General features: G+C 36.9%; 1 protein-coding gene across 2 annotated transcripts; it reads right to left on the reverse strand.

Annotated features, from left to right (window-relative positions):
* Positions 1-191: 191 nt before the first annotated feature.
* LOC5569810 lies at positions 192-22,282 on the reverse strand. 2 transcript variants are annotated; one of them, XM_001652977.2, is made up of 4 exons: positions 21,812-22,282; positions 886-1,123; positions 684-817; positions 192-610 (listed from the first exon to the last, which is right to left on the reverse strand). In XM_001652977.2, the coding sequence occupies exons 1-4, from the start codon at positions 21,873-21,875 to the stop codon at positions 300-302; spliced, it is 747 nt and encodes a 248-aa protein (XP_001653027.2). In that variant the 5' UTR covers positions 21,876-22,282; the 3' UTR covers positions 192-299. The 2 variants fall into 2 exon arrangements, with proteins under 2 accessions (XP_001653027.2, XP_021703691.1); XM_021847999.1 differs by lacking the exon at positions 21,812-22,282 and adding an exon at positions 21,570-21,708.
* Between the last annotated feature and the right edge of the window lie 823 nt (positions 22,283-23,105).

Below are 23,105 nucleotides of genomic sequence, written 5' to 3' on the forward strand. Positions count from 1 at the left end.
TTTCCAGATTAGAATCAGACACGTATTACGAGATTATGTATTATAGTTGTGTGATTATTATCAGATGTGTGTAGTTGGAGGTGATGGAATAATTCAGAGATATGTATTTACGTCATACGAGGCCATTATTGTATTCATAAACGCCTTTGAGGGCGCTAGATTTTCTCATCAGTAAATTGTGGACACGTGTGTACCATATCTTAACCCATTTTTGCTATTTATATCAGATCAAGTTATTCGCATAATTAAAAATCCGTAACAAAACTCACAGCTCAACATGTTATGCATTGCATCTTATACTATGTTTTAGTTCGCGGAAGTAACTCATCTTCCTCCGCTCCGTCAACCACCGAATTGGAAATATACGTCAGTGACTCCTGCAGCTTATCCTTAATGGCGGGTTTCACTTCGTCCAGCAATAGATGGGGATTGGCGTTGATGGCCTGGTTTCCAATCTCTTCCAAGGTCGGATCACCACCGAACAAGTTCTTCAGGTAGAACAGTGCTTTGTCGAACTTGATTTTGATCTCCACTGGTCGGAATTTCAGGTAATTTTTGCCACCCTTGGGTTCCAAGTAGTACTGGACCATCATATTCACCTGGGTGTCACCTGTATGGAAAGAGGAAAATGTTTGTCATTGATGGAACCATCCACAAGAAAAAAAAAAAAATGAGTTCGTCACCTAATGTCAGGTTGAAATCTCCTTTACCAGCGATTTTCAACAGCAGGATATTCATATTCAGCTCATATTTTCCTCGCACATAACAGGAGGGAACTGACGCACTTATGAGGAAACGCTTGTTGGGCAAATCCGGGCTGCATTGAAGAGAAAAAAAAATGAATCAATGATTGCTCAATAACATTTTATACTTAACACTTCTTACCGAATCTTTCGGAGAACGAACTTGCTCAGCCCAACGATGGTCACATCCCTCATCTTGGCGCGGAAGCTTGGCCCGTGGTCGATGTCCACCTTATCGATCGAGAACGGATCCAGCTTCGGAGCAGTGCGTCCACCACCATAGTCTCCATTGGCTATGTTCGGTCGGATCTTGTCCACGACCTTCATAATACATTGGCCCAGATTCTCATCGTTCCGGCTGCAGATTTCCAATACCGGGGCTGGAAATAGAATTACAATCAATCCGGTTCATCAATGCCACCGCGTAACAAAAATGACATTTTTGCGTGTCTCAAGGATCAAATTATGTGTCCCTTGTAGAACTGGGGTTGTTGCATCTCATGCCGTTCTCAGAAAAGCTCCAGCATGTCACAATTTTTAGTTACAGGTCGCCAAAGTTCTATAAAATATGTATTTATTGATGTTTATATGAAATTCATAGTATGATTTATCAAACGTTTTTGTGATCCAATCCACCAAGCATGAACACTATGACTTTATCTTCTATTTGATATATAATTTGGTATACACTAAAGTCTTTTTTTACACGGTTTTTTTTTGCACGCTTTATTTTTACACGGCTTTTTTTACACGCCTTTCGGAATTAACACGGTACTTTTTTTGCACAAAACTCGGAAATAACACGGTTTTTTTACTTATTTACACGGATTTCGGAATTAACACGGCTTTTTTTCCTATTCACACGGATTTCAGAATTAACACGGTACTTTTTCCACGGATTCTAGAATTAGCACGGTTTATTTTAACACAAATTCCAGAATTAGCACGGTTTTTTTTTGCACGGAATTTTTTTGCACGGCACGGGGGACCGTGTAAAAAAAAACCTTAGTGTATTTTGGTTTCTCTTATATGGCAAAATCAAATACTTTTCAAAACCATCAGAAAATAACTTTTGAGAATCGAAAGTATCATGAACTTTGTTGATAATAGTTGTTATATACCGTTTTGTCTCAAATTCCGAACAGACTCATATTCCGAACACTCCGTTTTTGTATGGCGATTCGGTTGAAATGTTTCGCTGAAATATGTCATCAAATAACCAGGAAATGGTAGTAGATTGCAATTCAGTTTAAACGTCTTTAAATGTATTTTATACCTCGGGAGTATTGATGATTCTTTAGTTCAAGACCAGTAAAACTAGCTTGAATAAATTTATTTGCGAAGTTATTCATTTGAATACGTTTTATTCGTGCTGTTCGGAATTCGAATCAAGGTGTTCGGAATATGAGACAGAATGAACGCAGTGTTCGGCATTTAAATCAAAATGTTGTTCCATACTTTTACGTTAAAACAATACTAAACAAGTTCAAATAAACATTTTTATCAGCACACTACACAGCTAACAGTTAGGCTTTCAGAAGAAATTAAAACTTTTACAAATATCAGTTAATTTATGCCTGCCAGATGCATTTGAAGTCACTGCTGGCCTTAAGTGTTTGGAATATGAGTCAAAACGGTACATGAAGTTTTAATTCTGTGGAAAATTATGCGAATAAATTGCCATATAAGATGGCAAGGCTGAAATAGTCAATTTTCGAATTTTCAAATGTCAATATCTCAAAACCTAGACGTGCTATGATATTTTTGAAAACGGCAATGAATTCATCAACCCTTGATCTAGTAAAAAGTGGTATTTTGGTGCTTGATACAAAAACTTGTTCCGCAGTGATCTCTACTGTGATTCAAAGAATATTTTTTTATTCTTTACATATTTATTTTCTTTACATATTAAATTCTATTCTCCAGCTTCATCTTCATAAGAGCGAAATCATATTGAAAGCTTTTCATATTAGTACAGAATCCGTATTTCTACATTATCGATAAAAGAGGGATTTAATCTTTTCTGACGTTGCTTCTTTCTATTTTCTACCAGTTGCAGACTTTGGATGCACCCCTGCTTTTTGAAAAAAAAAAACGACAGAATGTACTTTCTCTTTGAGTTTAACAACATAAGGGAACATAATTCTTACCAATTCAAAAATAATTCAAAAATACCGTGTTGATTTTAAGTGTCCGGATGCTTCAAATCCCGGACACTGACCTTAAATCACCCAAAATTTTTTTTGAACAACTTTTATGCATGGACAATAGACTGATGCAAATTTTGATGTTTTTGCTCCCCTATGCTTAAACGATGTCAATTATGATGAAAATGATCCTCCCAAAATTTGAAGTGATTCGGAAGAAATTTGACTGTGCACACGCCATTTGAAGTTTATATGGAGATTACTATGGAAAACGCCATTCTTTTGTGCTCAGCCCTCTATCTCTTCGTCATAATATTTTATGGAAAAGTGAACACACTCATCTCATGTGAAAACTTCCTAGCTACAACTTTGCCGAAGACCACATTTTGATGGGAGGTAAGAATAATTTGTTATTATTGATAACAAAGTCTATATCACGCTGAGATGATCATTCAATTACTTCAAGAGCAACACTGCTTTTTTGCTGTAGAACATAGTAGCCTGGATTACTTTGATCTATTCTTCCCGCCAGGAGCACCACTGTTGCCTGCCGAACAGTTGGTGAAGCATGCTACATGCAAACCAACTTTATGATGATAAATAACAATTTATCCTGACGTCCAATCAAAAAGTGGTCTTCGGCAAAGTTGTTGCTAGGAAGTTTTCACATGAGATGAGTGTGTTCACTTTTCTATAAAATATTATGACAAAGAGATAGAGGGCTGAACACAAAAGATTGGCGTTTTCCATAGTAATCTCCATATAAACTTCAAATGGCGTGTGCACAGTCAAATTTCCTCCGAATCACTTCAAACTTTGGGAGGGTGCTATATACCATAATGAAAATCGTTTAAGCATAGGGGAGCTAAAATTTCAAAATTTGCATCACTCTAATGGACAATGTACAAGACGATATAATTGTGGATTCTACGCAGAAAAAAGAAGGCAATAATCCAAAAACACGGTGAAAAAAGCCGGTATCCGGCTTTTTAAGCGTCCAGCTGTTCGATGCAGCACGGTATGACGAAAATTGCTGACTTTTTCCACATATTTCCATCGAATTTCATATTAAGAACCACATTTCAGCAGCGGATTTTTATGAAATTTCGTTGTTTTTAGTTAGCATGGAAGAGTAACACCGCTACAGGTCAAAAGCCCTGATAAAGGTGGACAGTTAAGATGGCTATGACCGTAGTAATTATGTAAAGAACAAACAGACAATGATAATAAATCTTCGAGCTGTTTATTGGAATACCTATAAGTAGATGAAAAACCGAATTCGGTACTATACCATTCAATTCCACTATAGTTTGTATCTTTTGACAGATACGCGTATTTCGACCTCAACTGTAAGGCCGTCTTCAGTCTAGTACACGACAAGTCGAGTCTAGTAGACGACACTGAAGACGGCTTTACAGTTGACGTCGAAATACGCGTATCTGTCAAAAGAAACAAACCATAGTGGAATTAAATGGTATAGTACTAAATTCGGTTTTTCATTTACTTAAACAGACAATGGTGTATCATGTCAGCACTGAAAAGGCAGCTCCTCTAGCACGATGAAGGTAGCGCAACCCTGGTTATGCGGCCTATCGAAGACCTGTTCATATTTGAAAAATGTCTGGATATATACCGGTCAAGCAGTATTCGGAATTCTCATGATAAGTACAAGGTCTGGTCAAATTTACAGCTCATTTGATAAAGATTTCGGTGTGCTTCAAGTTAAAAATATGTTTTTGGGTTTATTTCAAGGTTTAAAAAATCATAACTAGAATGTGTAGCATCAAAACCACTTGCTATTGCCACTATTTGAAAACTTATTCTATTATGTTAAAGTTTGTTGAACACGCTAAAGAGATCAAATTGAGTTTTAACATTGTTTGATCGAGATTTGTTCTTCCTAGTACCCTCAAATCACAGTTTTCTAAATATATGTGGTGTAAAAACATAAGTTTTTCAGTAAGTAGGACATTAGTTTTTCAGGCCTTAGTAAACCGGAATCGAAAGTAATAAATCTATGAATTCATAAACCATCAACAGCTTACATCTTGCTTGAGCCAATAAATTACAAAAAATTGCCCAAAGATGGAACACCGCATCGCAACCTGATGGTTGTTAAATCCCACATGACACAGTACCGACGAATGAATGAATTGAACTAGTTAGCATTGCTTTTTCTTTCCTAGTGATATTTATATTCTTCAAAGCTCACGGTATTTTCTTGGCTTACCCACAGCGGATTTACAAATGTGCTTCCTAATTTATCATTTTTTTTACAAATTATTATCGTTATACAAATTGTAGCTTTTAACGGTATAGAGTTTTTGGTATGTATAATTGTCATGTTCTGGAAATTGAAAAACCGAAATTTCTCTAATCACAAAATTGTGTTCTACAAAAGCTTGTAGAATTGAATCAACTATTATGTAGAGGTATTTTCGATAATATTTTGTTGTTCCGTTTGGTAGTTAAGAATTTTTAAGGCTGTGCGCGCGGGCGGCTGTGTTTTTTATTCGCTGTCACGTTTTGTTTCGCTTCCGTGTTTTTTCTCATTCGGCTGTAGAATTGTGGAAACGGCTGGGGATGCTATGCCATCTAGCGAATATTGTGAACAGAATAATTGCCTTGTGAAGTGATTATAATGAATGTGGTTAAGGCGCAAGCAAAAATGGTGAAAATGTCAAAACTGAAAAAGCAGTTTTCTCCTTTTATACCAACAAATCGAAGAAAATAAAAACACACAGCTGTTTTATTTGGCAAATAAAAGAGCTGTGTGTTTTCAGTTTCTACGATTTATTTGTTTTAAATAAGAAAATATGTTGGGCATGAGGCCATTGAAGCCCCCGCTTTTTGAACTTTTCGCAGTAAATTTGTTGACTTTATGCTACCAAAAGGAAAGCTTAAACTCGCCATCCGGATTCAGTGATATGTTAATAAGACATACAATAAATGCTTTCAATCGCTACTTTTTTTTTACGTTAATTTTTGCTATTTGACCTTTTGTCATTAGATTCTGAGAAATATTCGGTCTCTAGTAACGAGGGTTGTGCAAATAACATTTCTAACTCTTCCCAATGACCTTTAGGACGAGGCCGGCGCCATTATTGGTTTTTAATTTTGAGTTTTAGATTTGTGTATATTACGAATGGAAAGCTTTATTTGAATCATTATTTGAATCTCTACTGCAACTATGATTGTTCTGGTCAATCATAGAGTAGGAACTACGAATTGTGCGCTCAACTATGCTCATTCTCAAAAACACAAGTAAAGATCTATTTTTAATGTTTTTATACCGATTTTTAGTCTCCTTTTGAAAAATTGTAATTGGCGTTTGTACCAGCACAATCTAATTATCGCCTAAATCTTGATAGAAGCGGGTATGAGCATATTGAAGAGGTAGGAACACTTGAACGCGTAATAGAAAAGATAAGAGAGAAATCATATGGGTTAGGAGAGAAAGCAATAATAACAGTTGCTGAATTATTTGAGAAGCAAGTGGAAATGTGCACGAATCAGGGTTTGGATGTAAGGATTGGTGTTAGAAAAGACAATGAATCAGCATTGAGTTTTTTTTATACTGGAGATCATTACGACAGTGTAATAAGTATTGCTGAAGAAGAAGCAGGAGAGATAGAAGCAGAATCAATAAATATAAATGAAGCAGAGGGAAACAAAATGCAAGCAGGAGGAGATTCAAGGGCAGTTAAAAATAAGGTTAGATAGGTTAAAGAAACAACTTCTCATTCAAAGAAAATCACACAAAGAAAATCAGAAAGCAATCAACATGCCCAACAGGTGATTCAAACAACCACGAGCAAAGCAAGAAAAAAGTTGAGAAACAATTGAGCCAAGACACAGGAGTTAAAGATATGGAAAACAAGGTTCTGAAGATAGTTAGCTGGAATGTTAGAGGATGCAGACGAAAGGTAAAAAGAGACGAGATCGATGAAATTTTAGTTGCAAATGACGTAATGATTGCAGCACTTCAAGAAATCAACACGATTGGAGATGATTTGAGTACAAATAATTATAGGTGGCAGGTACCAACGCCAACTTTCGACGCTCCGATTTCCATAACGATTCCCACTACCATTTCGGACGAAGCATAATCACCGCTATTGACAACCAACAACAACAACCCACACGCGCCGTAGAAAGCATGATGGAAGCCTCTAATCTCCCCAACTCAGTCGCGCCTTCTGCTGTCTTCGCTCATCATAGTCGTCTGGGCCCTGAGGTTGGCGGCGGAAATGGGGTCTTCCACCCTGCTTGCCCAGGCAAGTACTTTTCAAATAAATCTTCTTCGGCTGAACTTTCGCTGCCTCAAATTGAATCGAATTCCAGGCCTGTATCAACTGCTGACTCAATACTGAACTTTTGGACTCTTCGACGCACTATCGGACACGCTTCAACTATTTGTGGACATCCAGGACGCAGCAATGAAAGCTTTTTGGGGGGCTCCTGTTCCTCTAACTCAGTCGCGCCCATTGCTGCCAGCGTATTGGCGTAGCTAGGATTTTTTTCTGGAGGGGGCCCAGGGGGGGCCTAGCAAAATCTTGTTTTACAGAATTAATGTCGGTCGCAATATTCACGATCTTCATAAATTTCGATGTTTGCATGGATATGGATTTGTTTTTATTTGTTTGTGTACTCTCATACCATTGCACTTCAGTGATATTTGTAAATTTCATTTTTTACTACGGAATATATTCATTCTTTATTTAATCCAGTAAAATAAATCCTTCACGATTTTTTCCAAGGAATTTACGAAGAATATTCCTTGTGATTCTTCCACGAACTTTTCAGGTATTCAACCATGTGCTTTCGAATTTCTCCAAGAATTCCTACGGTGATTTCTGAATGACTTATTTTCTTACGTTTTCAACGCTTTCTCTAAGAACTTCTATACAAGTTTTCACTGAGTTCCTCCTGATTCTCACGGAAAATCAATCCCGAGATTATCAGTTATTATTCAACCAATTTTTCCTGCGGTTTCTGAGGCTTTCTGATCTTAACAGATTTTTTTCTTAGAGTCTCAATCAAATTGTTTGAAGAATCTCTTAAAAAATTACACCAGAGAATTTAGAGAATTGAATTGATTCAAAAACATCCCAGAAAGAAAAAAAAACAAACACGTACACAAAACATATAAATTCCAAATGGTCGGTGTTCAGACAGACCGGACTACATGCTATTTTGGCCTTGTATAGTGTAGTCAAGGACTCCATCAATTCGGAACTTTCCTATGCTCTTTTGATAAAGATGTTTGATCAAACAGATAAGCTTCAATATTATGGCCAATCCTGTAAATATTTTGTAATTCTCAATGCTTGTAGTACATTTTCCTGAAAACATGAAAGAGCACTTGGTCCAGTCTGACTAAACACCAACCAATTGTTAGTTTCAAATAAAATATAAATAAATATATAAATAGTTCTCAGGAATGATTTGTTTTGGATTTTCTGGAATTACTGAGGATTTTTCCAAGAAATAGTACAACAAATCTAGAAGTCCCATCGAAATTGTCTTTTAAATCGCCAAGCAAGGATTCTTTCCACAAATTCTTCAATAAATTCATCAACAACTTTTCCAACTTTGCTGTTAAGGTTTTTTCCTAAAATTTCTCTTCAGATTGCATTATCAAATCTTTCAGAAAATCTCTTGGAATTTCTTCAGGGACTGCTTACAAAAATCGCAGTAAAAATTATCCAGGAACTCATGCAAAACATATTGAATGATTCTTACAGGTGTTACTCTAAGCATATTATATTTTCCGCCAGGTTCTTTCAGTTTTTAGATTTATTTTTCTCTAAGAATACTTTAGTATTTTTTAAGGATTTCTTTACAAATTACTCTACAAACCACTTCATTTCAATATCCAATTTACCTATATCAGATTTTTAAAAGAAGACATAAAAAATGCATTGGAAGATTTTTTCAATAAATTGGTAGATAATTTCAGCTTAAATTGAATGCGTGAAAAATACTACATTCATGTCGGAAAATTCAAGAATTCAATGAAGAATTTAACAACTTTTTTGACAAAATTTCTTACGATTTACCTGACGGAAAGGCTCAAGTGGTTTTGTAAGATTTTCTTGTTCTTTTTACTTATTTTTTTCGTAATTGATAATCATTGGCGTTAAAAAGGAATTTTACTGAAGGTCTTTTTGAAAACGTTGTGTATGAACCCCGAAATTTTATAGTAAAATAGCGAAACCTATAAACTTTTTTTTCCTACTTTCTGATACTCCAAACAAACTTTTTTGGAGTGACTATTTATTTTCAACTATTGTGGTAGGAACTGTAGACAATGAACGCGAAACTATCAACGGTATTTTAGTAGCATTGTCAAAGATGTCTAATGGTTTTGTCAAATTGTACTCAATATTGGAGGAGATTTTTGCAATACTATGAAAATTTGTTGATGAAATTAAATTAATTTTTAAAATTAGGAACCAGTCGTATAAGAACTCCACAATTTTTCAAAAGGCCCTTGAATTTACATTTTTTAGATTCTTTAAAGTGTATCGTTTTGGAGTATGAAAAGGTTTTGTATGAAATTCCTCAAGAAAGTGTCGAAAATAAGATAAGTGACTATTTATAACCTTTTCTCTAGCTGTGAATGATTTTAGGATAATTAATACCTCTAATAAATGTAGAAAACAAGTAAAATTTTTATTTTGAGAAATATTTTTGGATTTTCCAGAGCTCTGCCAGAAAGCCTCTAGGAATTACTCCCAACAATTGCAAAAGAATTGATGAATTCTAACATTTCTACGATTTCTGAAGAAAAGTTCTGAAGAATATCCTTACAAATATTTTTATGAATATCTTAATATATGCGGACGGTCCTGGTGTTGTGATTAGAACACACGCCTCGCACGCCAAGGACTTGGGATCAATTCCCATTCATGAAGGACGTACAAGTTATAGTGACAACTTTCTTCGGAAGGAAGGTAAAGCCATTGGCCCCGAGGTTCCAGAAAAAAAAACTTTAAAAAAATTCCTGACGCAATATTTTGGAAATATTTCAGAAGACTTTGGATCAACTTCGCGGAAGAATTTGGAATTCAGATTTTGAAGGAATTGACAGAGGAACTTTCAGTGAAATATCTATATTTCAGTATGATATTTGACAGAATCAATGATTTTTCTGAACGAGATGCAAAGAAAACTTTAAACTTTTGAAATGTTAAGTTTTTTTAGTTGAATTCGGAAACATTCCGGAATCTATTTGTGAATAAAAATTAGGCATAGAAGGAATGGCAGCCCTCCTGAAATCTCAATAATATTTCATCAATTTGTTTGATATTCCTTGAGGAATTTGATTGAAACCAAATTCTTCACATCGAAAAGTGGTTTGAAAAATTCTACTACAAATCTGTTGAAAATTAGTCAAATAGGTTTTGTTATATTTTAAGAACATAAAACGTAAGTTTACTAGGAAAAATGTAGTTTAGAGAAAAAGCAAAAAGTTTATTTATGCGAAATTACTTGAAAAAATGAAGCAAAATCATAGTAAGAATTTATTGCAGTATTAAAAAAGCTATGGCAGATTTGTTTGGGCTCTTCCATCATTTCTGCTATCCATCTAAAGAAAACTTAGCCAGGTTGACAATCCTTTAAAATATTTGTTATGAATCAAACCACATTTTTTGTTTGCAAATCCCGCTAACTATTGTCTAAGAAATTCCTTTAGTAAGTTTTGTCCATTTTGCAATTTATTTTGTCAACTATTATATAAATTTCAGTTTTAGTGTGGATTTCTATAGTGAATTTTTAAAAATGAAAACCTTACCACCTGGCATCTCAAGCAGGATATCCTCCAACAACAGGATCAATCATAATGCAATGAATATGGTGATTTATGATAAAACATTCATGCTTGATAAGAATTTAACTTTCAGAAATCACAATGAGGGCATTCAAGCCAAATGTAACAAATATGTAAAATGTCTCTATCCCCTTATTAAAAGAAAATCAAAACTTTGTCTAAAGAACAAGCTTTTGAAATTCAATCAAATTTTCAGACCAGCCATGTTGTAGGCTGTACCAATATGGACTAGCTGTTGTAATACCAGGAAGAAAGCTCTGCAGAGAATTCAAAATACAATTTTGAAAATGATTCTGAAGCGTCTTGTACACAACGACAGGCTAATTCGATCGGTAAACAATCGAGCCGGATGTTTTTGCGCTATTATTGAACAAAATAAAATAAACCATAACTACTGAAGATTTTTGGTCGACAATAAGAGTCATGTAAATTGATCACGAAAATGTTTCTTTATGTTAGTAGTCCTGTATTTTTTTTTCATTGTTTCATCATCCAAAATTCTGGGGGGGGCCTGGATGATTCTGGAGGGGGCCAGGCCCCCCTGGCCCCCCCTGTTCCTACGCCAATGTTACATAGTCGTCCTGGCCCTGTAGTTAGATGCGGATTTGGAGTCTCCCAACTTGTCTTGTCAGGCAAGTACAACATCAACTGTTCATCGAGCGATCATTCTGCACCTCATACTGGTTCGCCTTTCAGTACTTTACGATCAACTAATCCCGCACATCATATTCGGTCAACGTTCACTGTACCTGCTTCCAGCCATGAATTGCATTGTGGACCACCAGGACGCACCGTGGAAAGCTTTTTGGGAGCCCCCAGTTCCTCTATCTCAGTCGTGCCGATTGCTGCCAGCGTTCCACATAGTCGTCCTGGCCCTGAGCTTAGATGTGGAATGGGGGTCTCCCAACTTGCTTTTTTAGGCAAGTATAACGGTTTTTGCGACAATTCGCTGCTTGATTCTGATTCGCATTCTAGTACCACCGAAATCACGCCTACACCAACTTCTCATCAAGCTGGTATCATTAACAGAAGCTTACCGACAAGCACTGTTTCTTCGAACCTTTCCGGATGTAACTCTAAGGAAGCAGATTCCCATCGCTTTTCACGCAGATCAGACATCGATAATCATCGTTCAGCCGTGTGTCGTAAACATCAACTTGTTATTTTCTACCAGAACGTCGGCGGAATTAATTCGGAAGTCAACAACTACTATTTAGCAGTTTCGGATACATGTTACGACGTGATTGTCATGATCGAGACCTGGCTCGACGATCGAACACTATCCAACCAAGTTTTCGGATCCGATTATGAGGTTTTTCGGTGCGATAGAAATTCGCATAACAGCAGGAAATCGACTGGAGGTGGTGTTCTAATTGCTGTCCGCCGTGGATTGAAAGCGAAAATTGTAGAGGATGACGAATGGATCAGTTTGGAACAGGTATGGATTGCCGTTGAACTAAATGACCGTAAGCTATACCTATGTGCGGTGTACATTCCCCCCGATCGTATTCGAGACATTGATCTGGTTCGAACACATTGTCGCTCGATTTCCTCAGTAGTTGAAATGTCGTCCCCACTCGATGAGCTCATGGTGCTGGGTGATTTCAACCTGGCTGGTATTTCGTGGAAACCTTCTCACGGCGGTTTTCTCTTTCCGGATAGCCGGCAGTCTGTACTCTATCCAGCGGCCATACATCTTCTCGATAGCTACAGTGCATCGACTCTCTCTCAAATCAACCACGTATTAAATGAAAACCAACGCAGCTTGGATCTCTGTTTCGTTAGTACCCAGGACACAGCTCCATTTATTTCCGAGGCTCCTGTTCCTTTGGTTAAGCATGTGTCCCACCACCCTCCGCTGATAGTTAACATTCCAAAGTGTCTGGACAGGGACTTTATTGATTTCCCTGAACCCGTATCGTACGATTTCCGGAAGGCTGACCATCGTAGCATAACCGACGTGCTGACTAGTCTAGATTGGGATGTCATCTTTGACACCGATGATGCGAATAGTGCTGCTCTTACTTTTTCACATGTTCTGGGATATGTTATAGACAGACATGTTCCAAAAAGAAGTCAACAGCTAAATCGTCTTCCGTGGCAGACAAGTGAATTGAAACAGCTCAAAACAATCAAGAGAGCCGCTCTTAGAAGATACACAAAATATCGCACCGTTTCCTTGAAAATTCAATACGTTAGACTGAATTATGAGTACAAACGGATTAGTCGTTTATGCTATTCTCGTTACCAACAAAATATTCAAGGAAAACTCAGGTCGCATCCGAAGTCGTTTTGGAAGTACGTTAACCAACAACGCAAAGAGACCGGCCTTCCTTCGTTAATGACGTGGAACAATTTATCCGCATCTGATCCTCAGCGGATTTGCCAGTTATTCTCCTCCAAGTTCGCTGATGTGTTTACCGACGAAACTCTAACTGATAGTCAGATCGCTATTGCGGCGACTAATGTTCCTCTGTATGCTCAGACTCTGAGTACTATCGACATCAGCGTCGAGATGATCTCGACTGCCGCATCACAACTGAAGCCATCTTTCAACCCAGGTCCAGACGGAGTTCCATCAGCCTTTCTCAAAAAGCATATCTCCAATCTGCTCATGCCACTGCATCGATTATTCCGGAGCTCTGTATCCAGTGGAATCTTTCCCTCTTGTTGGAAAATAGCTCATATGTTTCCGGTGCATAAGAAAGGTAGTAAACGGAACATGGACAACTATCGGGGCATTTCCTCTCTGAGCGCTGTATCGAAACTATTTGAGCTTATCATAATGCAACCTTTATTATCGCATTCTAAACAGTATCTGAGTGACGACCAACATGGGTTCATGGTTGGCCGGTCAACTACCACCAATCTGCTATGTCTCACTTCGTTTATTACCGAAAGCATGGTTGAGCGGATGCAAACAGATGTCATATACACCGACTTGTCAGCTGCTTTCGATAAGCTGAACCACAGTATTGCTATTGCTAAACTACACAGACTGGGGGTGAGCGGTACATTACTTCAATGGTTTCGATCCTACCTCTCTGGTCGCCAGCTGATGGTCACCATCGGCGATTGCACATCAGAAACCTTTCCTGCCACGTCTGGGATACCACAAGGCAGCCATTTAGGACCTTTAATCTTCCTGCTATATTTTAACGATGTGAACCTAGTTCTCGAAGCCCCACGTCTTTCGTATGCTGATGACCTCAAGCTTTTCCTGCGAATCCAGTCTGTAAATGATTGTCATTTCCTACAACGACAACTCGGAATATTTGCGAACTGGTGCAGCATCAACCGTATGTTGGTTAATCCAGAGAAATGTTCGGTGATTACTTTTTCAAGGAAAAAAGAGCCCATCTACTTTGACTATGAGCTGTCCAACACGACAATTAAACGTTCAACTCACATAAAAGACTTAGGAGTTATCCTTGATTCGCAGCTGAACTACAAACAACACATGTCATACGTCATAGATAAAGCATCTAGGGCTTTAGGCTTCATTTTTAGGATGACAAAACATTTTTCCGATGTTCATTGCCTGAAATCTCTGTATGGATCGTTGGTGCGCTCGATTCTGGAATATTGTTCTCCCGTTTGGAATCCATATTATAACAACGGCGTTGAAAGAGTTGAATCGGTCCAGCGACGGTTTCTTCGATTCGCCTTGCGCAAACTGCCTTGGAGTAACCCGTTCCGTCTGCCAAGTTATGAGGATCGTTGCCGGCTGATTGGTCTGGAGCTGCTTCGAGTTCGTAGGGATACGTCAAGAGCTCTCCTGGTTGCTGACATCTTGCAAGGCCGAATAGACTGCAGCTATTTACTACAGCAGATCAACATAAACGTACAACCGCGAGCCTTGCGTAACAGTGTTATGTTGAGAACGCCGCTTCATCGAACTAATTATGGCTTGAACGGTGCGATTGGTGGAATTCAGCGCGTTTTCAATCGAGTTTCTGCATCATTCGATTTTCACCTACCTCGGTCAACTTTGCGTCGGCGCTTTGTGTCACATTTTGCAGAATAGTATATTTAAGTTTTAAAATGTTTTTAATTTTAGTTCATTCTATCATTAGGGCTTTTGAAGTCTGTTGATATTGACTGTTAAATAAATAAAAGATAATCATATGAACATGGCGAGAGGATTAGCAATCGTTGTCAGGAAACATCAGAGTATCAGAATTCTTCAGGCAAAGGAATGCAGAAAAGGTATTATGTGGATTAAGCTAACAATAAATGGATTTAAACTAATAGCGATCAACGTACATGCACCAAATAGCAACCAGAAAAATTTTCTCAGCTATCTCAATGAAATAGTGACTAGAGAAAGTGACCGTAAATCACTTGTTGTACTAGGAGATTTTAACGCTCAGATGATTTACAACCCGAAGATAGGGTATGGATAGGAACAAAACAAGGACACAAGTACTGTAACGATAACGGAGAACTATTCAAATATTGTTTGCATCTTTCAAAACTTAAGAATGTGTCGACTAAAATAGGGAAAAGTATAGAAATCACTTGGAAAACTAAGGACAAATCAAGCCAGATTGATCATGTTTTGGTACCACAGTACACCTCTTTCAGAATAAGATACATCAAAGGCTGTTGGACAGATTTGAAAACCGACCACGCAATGTTAACTATAGGGCTAGTTTTTACTAATAATCCAGTCCTAAAGAAGAATAGTAAGGAAACCGCAAGGATCAACGTAGACCTCCTAAAAATTCCGGAAAAATAAAAATGTTTTAGAGAAAAACTGTCATCGATTCCAATGAAAACAGATATTCAAACAGATACGTTAGACAAATGCTACGAGGAAATGGCCAGGAGGATTGAGGATTGAGAATAGCAGCTTGCAATACGCTTAAAGTATCTACAGTACCAAGGGGACGGATCTGGAGTAGGGATTGGAACACACGCCTCTCATGCCGAGGACCTGGGATCGAATCCCATCCCCGAGATAGTCACAAAAAAAAAATTTCTGTGACGACTTCCTTCGGAAGGGAAGTAAAGCCGTTAGACCCGAGATAAACTAGCCCAGGGCTAAAAATCTCGTTAATAAAGATAAAAAAAAAATATATCTACAGTACCCAATACACCACGCAGGAAATATGCACTGGATAGGTAAAGAGATGCACTAAAAGTTTCGAAAAAGCATCCGGATATGATAAATTATAAATACAGGGTCGCAAATAGAAGACATGAATATCAGATAGCTGTAAAGCAGCATAGAGAAAAGGAAATTACTGATTTTTTCAAGAACCTCAATGATTATGATGCAGGAGTGAGAGTAAGGATGACGTATAATTACTTGAAAGACTTCGTAAAGAGGAAAAAGCCAAAAAGCTCGCGAGTCTGGGAAGATATACTGAAGACATGTGAGGGACCTGAAGTAGAGTTTTGTGCTGAACATGATTACACTCCATTGCCTAATCCTCCAACAAATGATGAGATTAAAAGTATTCTGTTCTCAGCATGTAATGGAAAATCTCCAGGATCAGATAGAGTGGTAGCCGAATACATTAAAGCTGCAGATGAGGAAACCTTAGAGAGAATAATAGAAATTAATAGAGCAGTTTACATGAGGAATGATATGCCGAAGGAATGGAAAAATCAACACAGATACCACTACCTAAGAAGTCAGGAGCTTCCGAAGCAGATCACTTCAGAAGAATTTCGCTGTGTAATGTGGTGTATAAGATATATGCAAAATGGATAGCAAAGCAGTTAAGAGCATATGCAGATGAACCCGGATTACATCAGGCAGCATTCACGGCAAACAGGTTAACAGACGACCATATATTTGTAGCTAGGAGAATGATGGAGGAGTACTGGAACTCCGGTCAGGATCTCTTTATTCTAGCGTTAAATATTAGTAAAGCATTTGATAATGTGAAGCTACAGTCGATAGGAAAAGTGTTTATTGATTTAGGAGTTCCTACGAGATTAGTAGATAGAGTTCTGAGCTGTGTTAAAGATGATGTGGGAGAATCAGTATTCAGATGAGGTTAAAAGGGGGAAACGAATTAAACAAGGATGTCCGTTATCACCATTGCTCTTTAATTATTTAATACAAGATGTTCTCAAAAAAGTAGTTGCAGAAATCCCAGAATTGAAACTAATGGGCATTAATCAATTGATTCTTCCAGTAATTCTAGTGTTTGCAGATGACATTCTAGTTATAGCTAGAACGAAGGCGGAGTTAGAGAACATATTGCATGAATTAGAACTGCAACTTGCAAAAGTGGGCCTTGAAATTAATCGCGACAAAAGTCAGGTTTTGATTAGATATCCAAACGATAAAGCTCAACACCCAAAGGAGATTCTTCTAAATAACAAGTTATTCAAAGTGAACGACAGTTTAGCTTACCTAGGAATATGCTTGACTGCGACGTTAAATCATCGAGGATAATAGTAGATTTTTGCAAAACTTTTAAGTCAAGCTGGGGATAAGGAAAGTTAATGTATAAGACCGTGATAACACCGTCGTTGTTATACGGAGCTAAAGTGTCTATTATGACTAAGAAAAGCAGGTTTAAAATAGGTAATTATGAAAAACTTATACTCAGGAACATTTATCAGTATGGTAAGAAACCAAAAGACTTAAAATTCAATGCTAGAAAATTATTAGACGGAAAACCCATTAACAGAAGAATTAGAAAGGAAGAATAAGTTATTATGGTCATGTAAGACGTAGAGAAAAAAAACATCCGCTGAAGTAAGCATACAAATTGAAATTTGATAAAAAGAAAGAAGGCAGACCATCTTTAACACGGCTGAAATCATTAGATCAGGATTTTGAGAGGTATCAGAATATGAATAGAAGTAGTTGGGAGGAGCTATCAAAAGACAGGGAAAAGATTAAAAAGAAGCTTAATGATTTATAAAAATTAGGAGAGCGAAATTTCCGATGGGGAGTCTTCAGATGGGGACCAAAACTCGAGATACAAACATTGGAAATGGAAAAAGAGGGATGAGAAATGAAGCGATTCAGAATGGCTGGAGTTGAAGAAGAGATGAGAGAAGATCACCATATTGTGCATTGCCAGAATAAAGGTATTGTAAGTACAAATCAATGTTTTAAATGTAAAAAATGGAAGTCAAACAAGTATACGTTATACTGTGAAGGTTTGATTTAATGGTAAGAGAAATTATTACAAAACATAATCAATAGTACCAATCGTAATTATCATATATCATATATCAAACAGGACACCCAATTGAAGCAATATGGATGAGGAGAGTGGAATTGCCAACTCCTTTTCGCTAACATACTGTTGATAGAGGGATTGTCCTTGAACCCCACTCATTGAGACATCTTTTTGTATGATGAAATGACCGGTAGATCGGTGACCAGTATCTAGGTTATAATTTTTGGAATGCCTTAAATAATAGCAAAGAACTGAAACTATCAACTGGATAACATCATATAAAACGGACAGTCTACTGTCTAACGGCTGTGCCATGCAACAATGAGTGGTTACCCTTGCATACATACCTGAGCGACACGCACATTATTTTTGTCCATATCTCTGCCATTTTTCAACCGATTTTAATAGTTTGAAGCTTTTTTGAGCGCAAATAATGGCATGATTGGTTTGAGATTTCACAGATTTAAGTAAGTTCAGGTGAACCCAAACTTTTGCACGATACACCATACAGAGGGGTGAACCCAAACTTTTGTACGATGACTTCTGACTGTTTTATTGATTTTGAACACTTTCCAGATTTTTCCGCCAACATTTCGTGGGGTCTCTTCAAAGAATATAAGATTACGATTCTAATGACACTTTGTTTTAAAATGTTGGTCGATCCAATGCAGAGGAAATTAGATATGACATTTCAGTGTGTTTTTTTGAAAAATGTGACAATTTTAAGTAAAAATTTAGTATACAAAGTTCAAAAAATGTTTTTGGAAAAATACATACAAAGTAAGAATAACTCTTTGCTTTTCGAATGCGGCTTAAAGAGTTTCAATTGAACGTGTATTCACAGATATATGAACAGAACACTTTTGTATGATTTTTAAGGGGGTGAACCCAAACTTATGCACGGGAGTGTATGTTAGCATTTCACTTTCTGGTATGGGCTCAGAAAGCTTTTATGAATGAGAACACGTGTAACTTTTTCGCAAAACTTCACATCAATTTGTCCATTTAATCCAATTGCAGAGTATATGTAATGTTTGGTTTTACGGTAGTTATTAAACTTCCACTCGGCTGGTTAGCCGTAAACCACGATTCATAATTAAAAATAAGCTTTTATGAATATTTAAGGAAGCGTAATACAAATAGTTATTATATCAGTATAAAGACAAATGACTAAAAGTAGGTAACCAAGCAAAATAAGAGCGTTTTTTTTTTTCATTCGAAATTCCTTTCGAAATTAACATCAGTAAAACTCAAAAGAATAGCCTCCCAAGTAACATAAGGAGCTGAACATTAGTTTTTGAAACTTAAATAAACTTAATAGTGTTTTGTTCAACTCTTATTCAGCAAAAATATTTAAAACCAAAATGTAAAATTGTAAATTTCTTACTACAAAGTAAATATTAGAATATTTAAGAAGATTTTTTCTATTATCAATATCTGAATCCCACAGTTGGATTGTCCAATTATATATTACAAAAAAATCATATATGTCAAGCCAAAATCTTCAAAACTCTATTTGAGTAAGTTTAAAAAAAGTATTGGAATTAAAAATGTGCTTCACTTGTTTGCATGATCTACAAAAATATGACTAAAGCTGTACAGTACTGCTAAATTCAATGAGCTGATTGCTTACCTATCATAACTCTGAGATTTAAACATTTTTGCAATGTTATCAGAATCTCAAAGTTAAATGAAATTCAATGTTCAAAAACGGTCCAATAAAACGAGTAAAAACTAGAAAGAAGAGAGAAACTTACGGGGCCTTCCTTAGCCGAGTGGTTACAGTCCGCGGCTACAAAGCAAAGCCATGCTGAAGGTGTCTGGGTACGATTCCTAATCTGTCCAGGATCTTTTCGTAATGGAAATTTCCTTGACTTCCCTGAGCATAGAGTATCATCGTACCTGCCACACGATATACGAATTCGAAAATGTCAACTTTGGCAAAGAAAGCTCTCAGTTAATAACTGTGGAAGTGCTCATAAGAACACCAAGCTGAGAATCAGGCTCTCTCCCAGTGAGGACGTAACGCCAAGAAGAAGAAAAAAATAGATAAACTTGATTAATTGTAACTTAAAAATTGATGTTAATAATGTCTAGGACAGAATTAATTGAAAAAACTCTATACCAATTCACAAGAGTCCATAAAAGAAAATTGGTTCGTTTAGTATCTTGAAAATCTTAATGTTGCGATACTGATGAATGCTAGAAACTTTCCAGGATATGAAGTATCCGGAAAAGAAAATTGCGTTTTTTGGTAGTGGCACTGAGGGAAAAGTCGCGTTACCCTTACTGTTGTACTCTCGACACAACTTTTGCTCTCGTAATTTAAAAGGTAAATGAAAATTGCACCATTCCACAATTATAACAGCGAAAAAATGATATTTTCTTTATAAGGGGATAGAAAGGTAGTTATGAAAAACTACTTTGAAATTTTTCAGCAATATTTTACTACAAACAAATTATTTTGGAAAACAAAAACCAACCAATCTTCTACGAGCTGTGATATTTTTTCCCATTGTACGGAAAAATATCCTTAATTATTTTTGGAAAGCTTGAAAATAGTGGAAAACAAATCTTGGAACCGAACATCTCCTTAAAAAGCAAATTCAATACGTTAGTTTGTGGTAACCCAAAAAGTGCTCAATTGGTATTAAAAGGCCCCCTTTATGAGATCTGACCCCCCGAAGCCCAAATCCGGCACTGCTCTGAAGCGTAGTCTAGAGATAATTTATTGAAAAGTGTTTCAAAATGTTTTGTTTTTCTTTTTTTTTATCCCCGGGTGGCCCAGGGCATGCGGCCACTCTGCTCCCTCAAATCTGTGTCTGGTTTTATCAGTTTGAAACGTTCATCAAATCTAATCTATTGAAATGTGGCTTAGAAAAGTATTGTAAAATGACAAATTATCTATATTCTTAAAGTTTTGCACTTGTTCTCTTCTGACTTAACCGACCAGTTCATATCTGTGAAAACGATCTTAGAATACCAAACTTTGGTATGTTTGGAATGTGTTGAAGACGCTATGTTAAAATGAAGAAAAAACGTAAACTTCACACCACGTGTAATAAACCACCAAATCCAAATATGTGGGATGGACGATGATACGTAATGTATGAAGGTGTCAACAGTTTGTTACGTATAATGTTCTTTGCTTGCGGTGTGTGACCGAACCAGTTTAAACTACCTTCAGGTGGGCTCGTGTCAGGTCAAGAAAACAGGTCTATCAGAAATTGTGCTCGTGAAAAATAGTTATTTGAAGTACATAGTTAAACGATTGAAACTGACCTTTCATAAGTCTACAATGTTGTAGCAGGTGAATCGCTGTTATGAAATTGATTTTTTGATTACATACTTTTTTTGTCTACCAAAATGGGTTTTCTGTCGAAATTCAGTACATTCGACAAAAAATACAGAAACCTAACTGTATTTATGTTAATAAGAGCATATCAACGAATTGATATATGGGCTCTTTTCCAATTGAGCAACCCTCAAATTTTCAAAACCACAAATCTGTGGAGAACCCAACACCCGTTTGAGCTGAAAACGTAATCGATCGGTCACCACCAGTTAGTGACCAATCGATTAAGTTTTCAGCTCAAACGGGCGTTGGGTTCTCCAGATTTGTACTCTTGAAAATTTTAGGGTTGGCTTCGATTCATCTTCACCTCAACAGACACTTTTTTAAACTTACATAGAAAATTTTCGTCATTATGCACTCTAAACGATATCCGGAGTTTACTAGATATGAAACAAAGACTGAACGATGGTCTGTTACATCTCATTTGCATCTGGATACTTAATTTGATCACAATCATCTTCATCGATCCAAGGCACTGATATTTAAGGATTCAGGTTCCTGTAGCTGATATTCTTCACCGAAGACTCCGCACACTCCAAACGATCCCCTCCAAAAATCTCCGGAACAATACTCACCAACCTCCGCCAAACACACGGCCAAACTCGAAACCACAATCAGAGCACTTGCCAACCGATTCATCGTCCGTTTTGCGCGCGCGCGTTTCCTTCCTAACAGTTGCAGCCCGACTGTAGAGCTCGAATCGATTTTTATATTTTAAATAATGCTTCTCAACACCGATACAATACGCATCCCTTGTGTAAGAAACACGTTCCCACCCAGTGTCGCTTTGGCAGTAGTGGCGCTTTGCCGCTCGTTAATAGATATCATTAGATCAACACTTAATTGCCGAAGGTGTTTAACTCCCGACTACGACGAGACTTGGCCTGAGAGGAATCCTATCCAGCCTATTAGCTAACGATAAGCAGACTGGAGACTACAGCGTGACCACAGAAGCAGCTGCACGGGCTAATGATCCGCCCCGTGTGCAATTGTTCTTCTAATACACTTGCCTAGACACGGGCACACCGGTTTCGCGAAACCTTTGGATGGGAAATGAAAGCCGCTGACACGTTCAGCAACTACATATAGATCGCTTGCTTTCTTGTGAAGCGGAACCTGTCGTTCCCGATCCGTGAAATATGAGTCACGGTGCTTCATTTACGATTATTATCGGAAAAAAATAAGCCATCAAAACTTCAGACGCCAGTTTGTTTATATAGTTATTCTAAATCTCTGGACCGATATAATAAAAATGGTTTTGGGGAATACGCCTTCTAATAACTGCATACATGAGTAATAAGTGTTACCGTCAACAAATTTGATTTTATGTACACAAACGTTTTGTTAAAATATCGAAAATCGTCTGTTAATATTTCATATTAAAGACATACCAAAATTATTTGTTGATATACAGGCATTAACGAGCCAATTCCATTGCAATAAGGTCCAGAAAAAGATTCACGTGAAATATTGCATTAAGAGCTTCAGAATGAAATTTTTGACGAAAACTGTGTTCTACAAAGTTGTTTGTTTTAGTTAGTCACTTTGATGGGTGATTATTAATCATCTTGCACAATTCAATTGTGATAATCTTTAATTTACCCTCTAATACCCCAATTTTTATTTTCGATTTAAGTATTATTTTTCGTTATCTAAAATCGTTCTAAACACGTTTTGGGCAATTATTTATTTTTATTCGCAAATTTTTAAATTTGGGTTTTTGATTTTTATAATTTTTATTTTTGACATCCCTAGTTTTTTCATTTTATCTTGAAGCCTTTTCTAGTTGTTGATTTTAGTCAATAATAAAAATTTAAATTTTTACGGCACTTTAAAAGTTTTATTAATTTTTTTATTTTTTTTCGGAGC

The sequence above is a fragment of the Aedes aegypti genome, chromosome 2 (assembly GCF_002204515.2).
Source record: "Aedes aegypti strain LVP_AGWG chromosome 2, AaegL5.0 Primary Assembly, whole genome shotgun sequence".
Classification (NCBI taxonomy): Eukaryota; Metazoa; Arthropoda; class Insecta; order Diptera; family Culicidae; genus Aedes; species Aedes aegypti.

Excerpts from the sequence above, each read along its gene's own strand:
- LOC5569810 (XM_021847999.1), bottom strand. The coding sequence starts at position 21,699 with ATGAAGATGATTGTGATCAAATTAAGTATCCAGATGCAAATGAGATGT. Across the intron at positions 1,124-21,569 it reads TAATGACGAAAATTTTCTAT|CCCCGGTATTGGAAATCTGC; the intron begins GTAAGTTTAAAA and ends TTCTATTTCCAG. Across the intron at positions 611-683 it reads AGATTTCAACCTGACATTAG|GTGACACCCAGGTGAATATG; the intron begins GTGACGAACTCA and ends CTTTCCATACAG.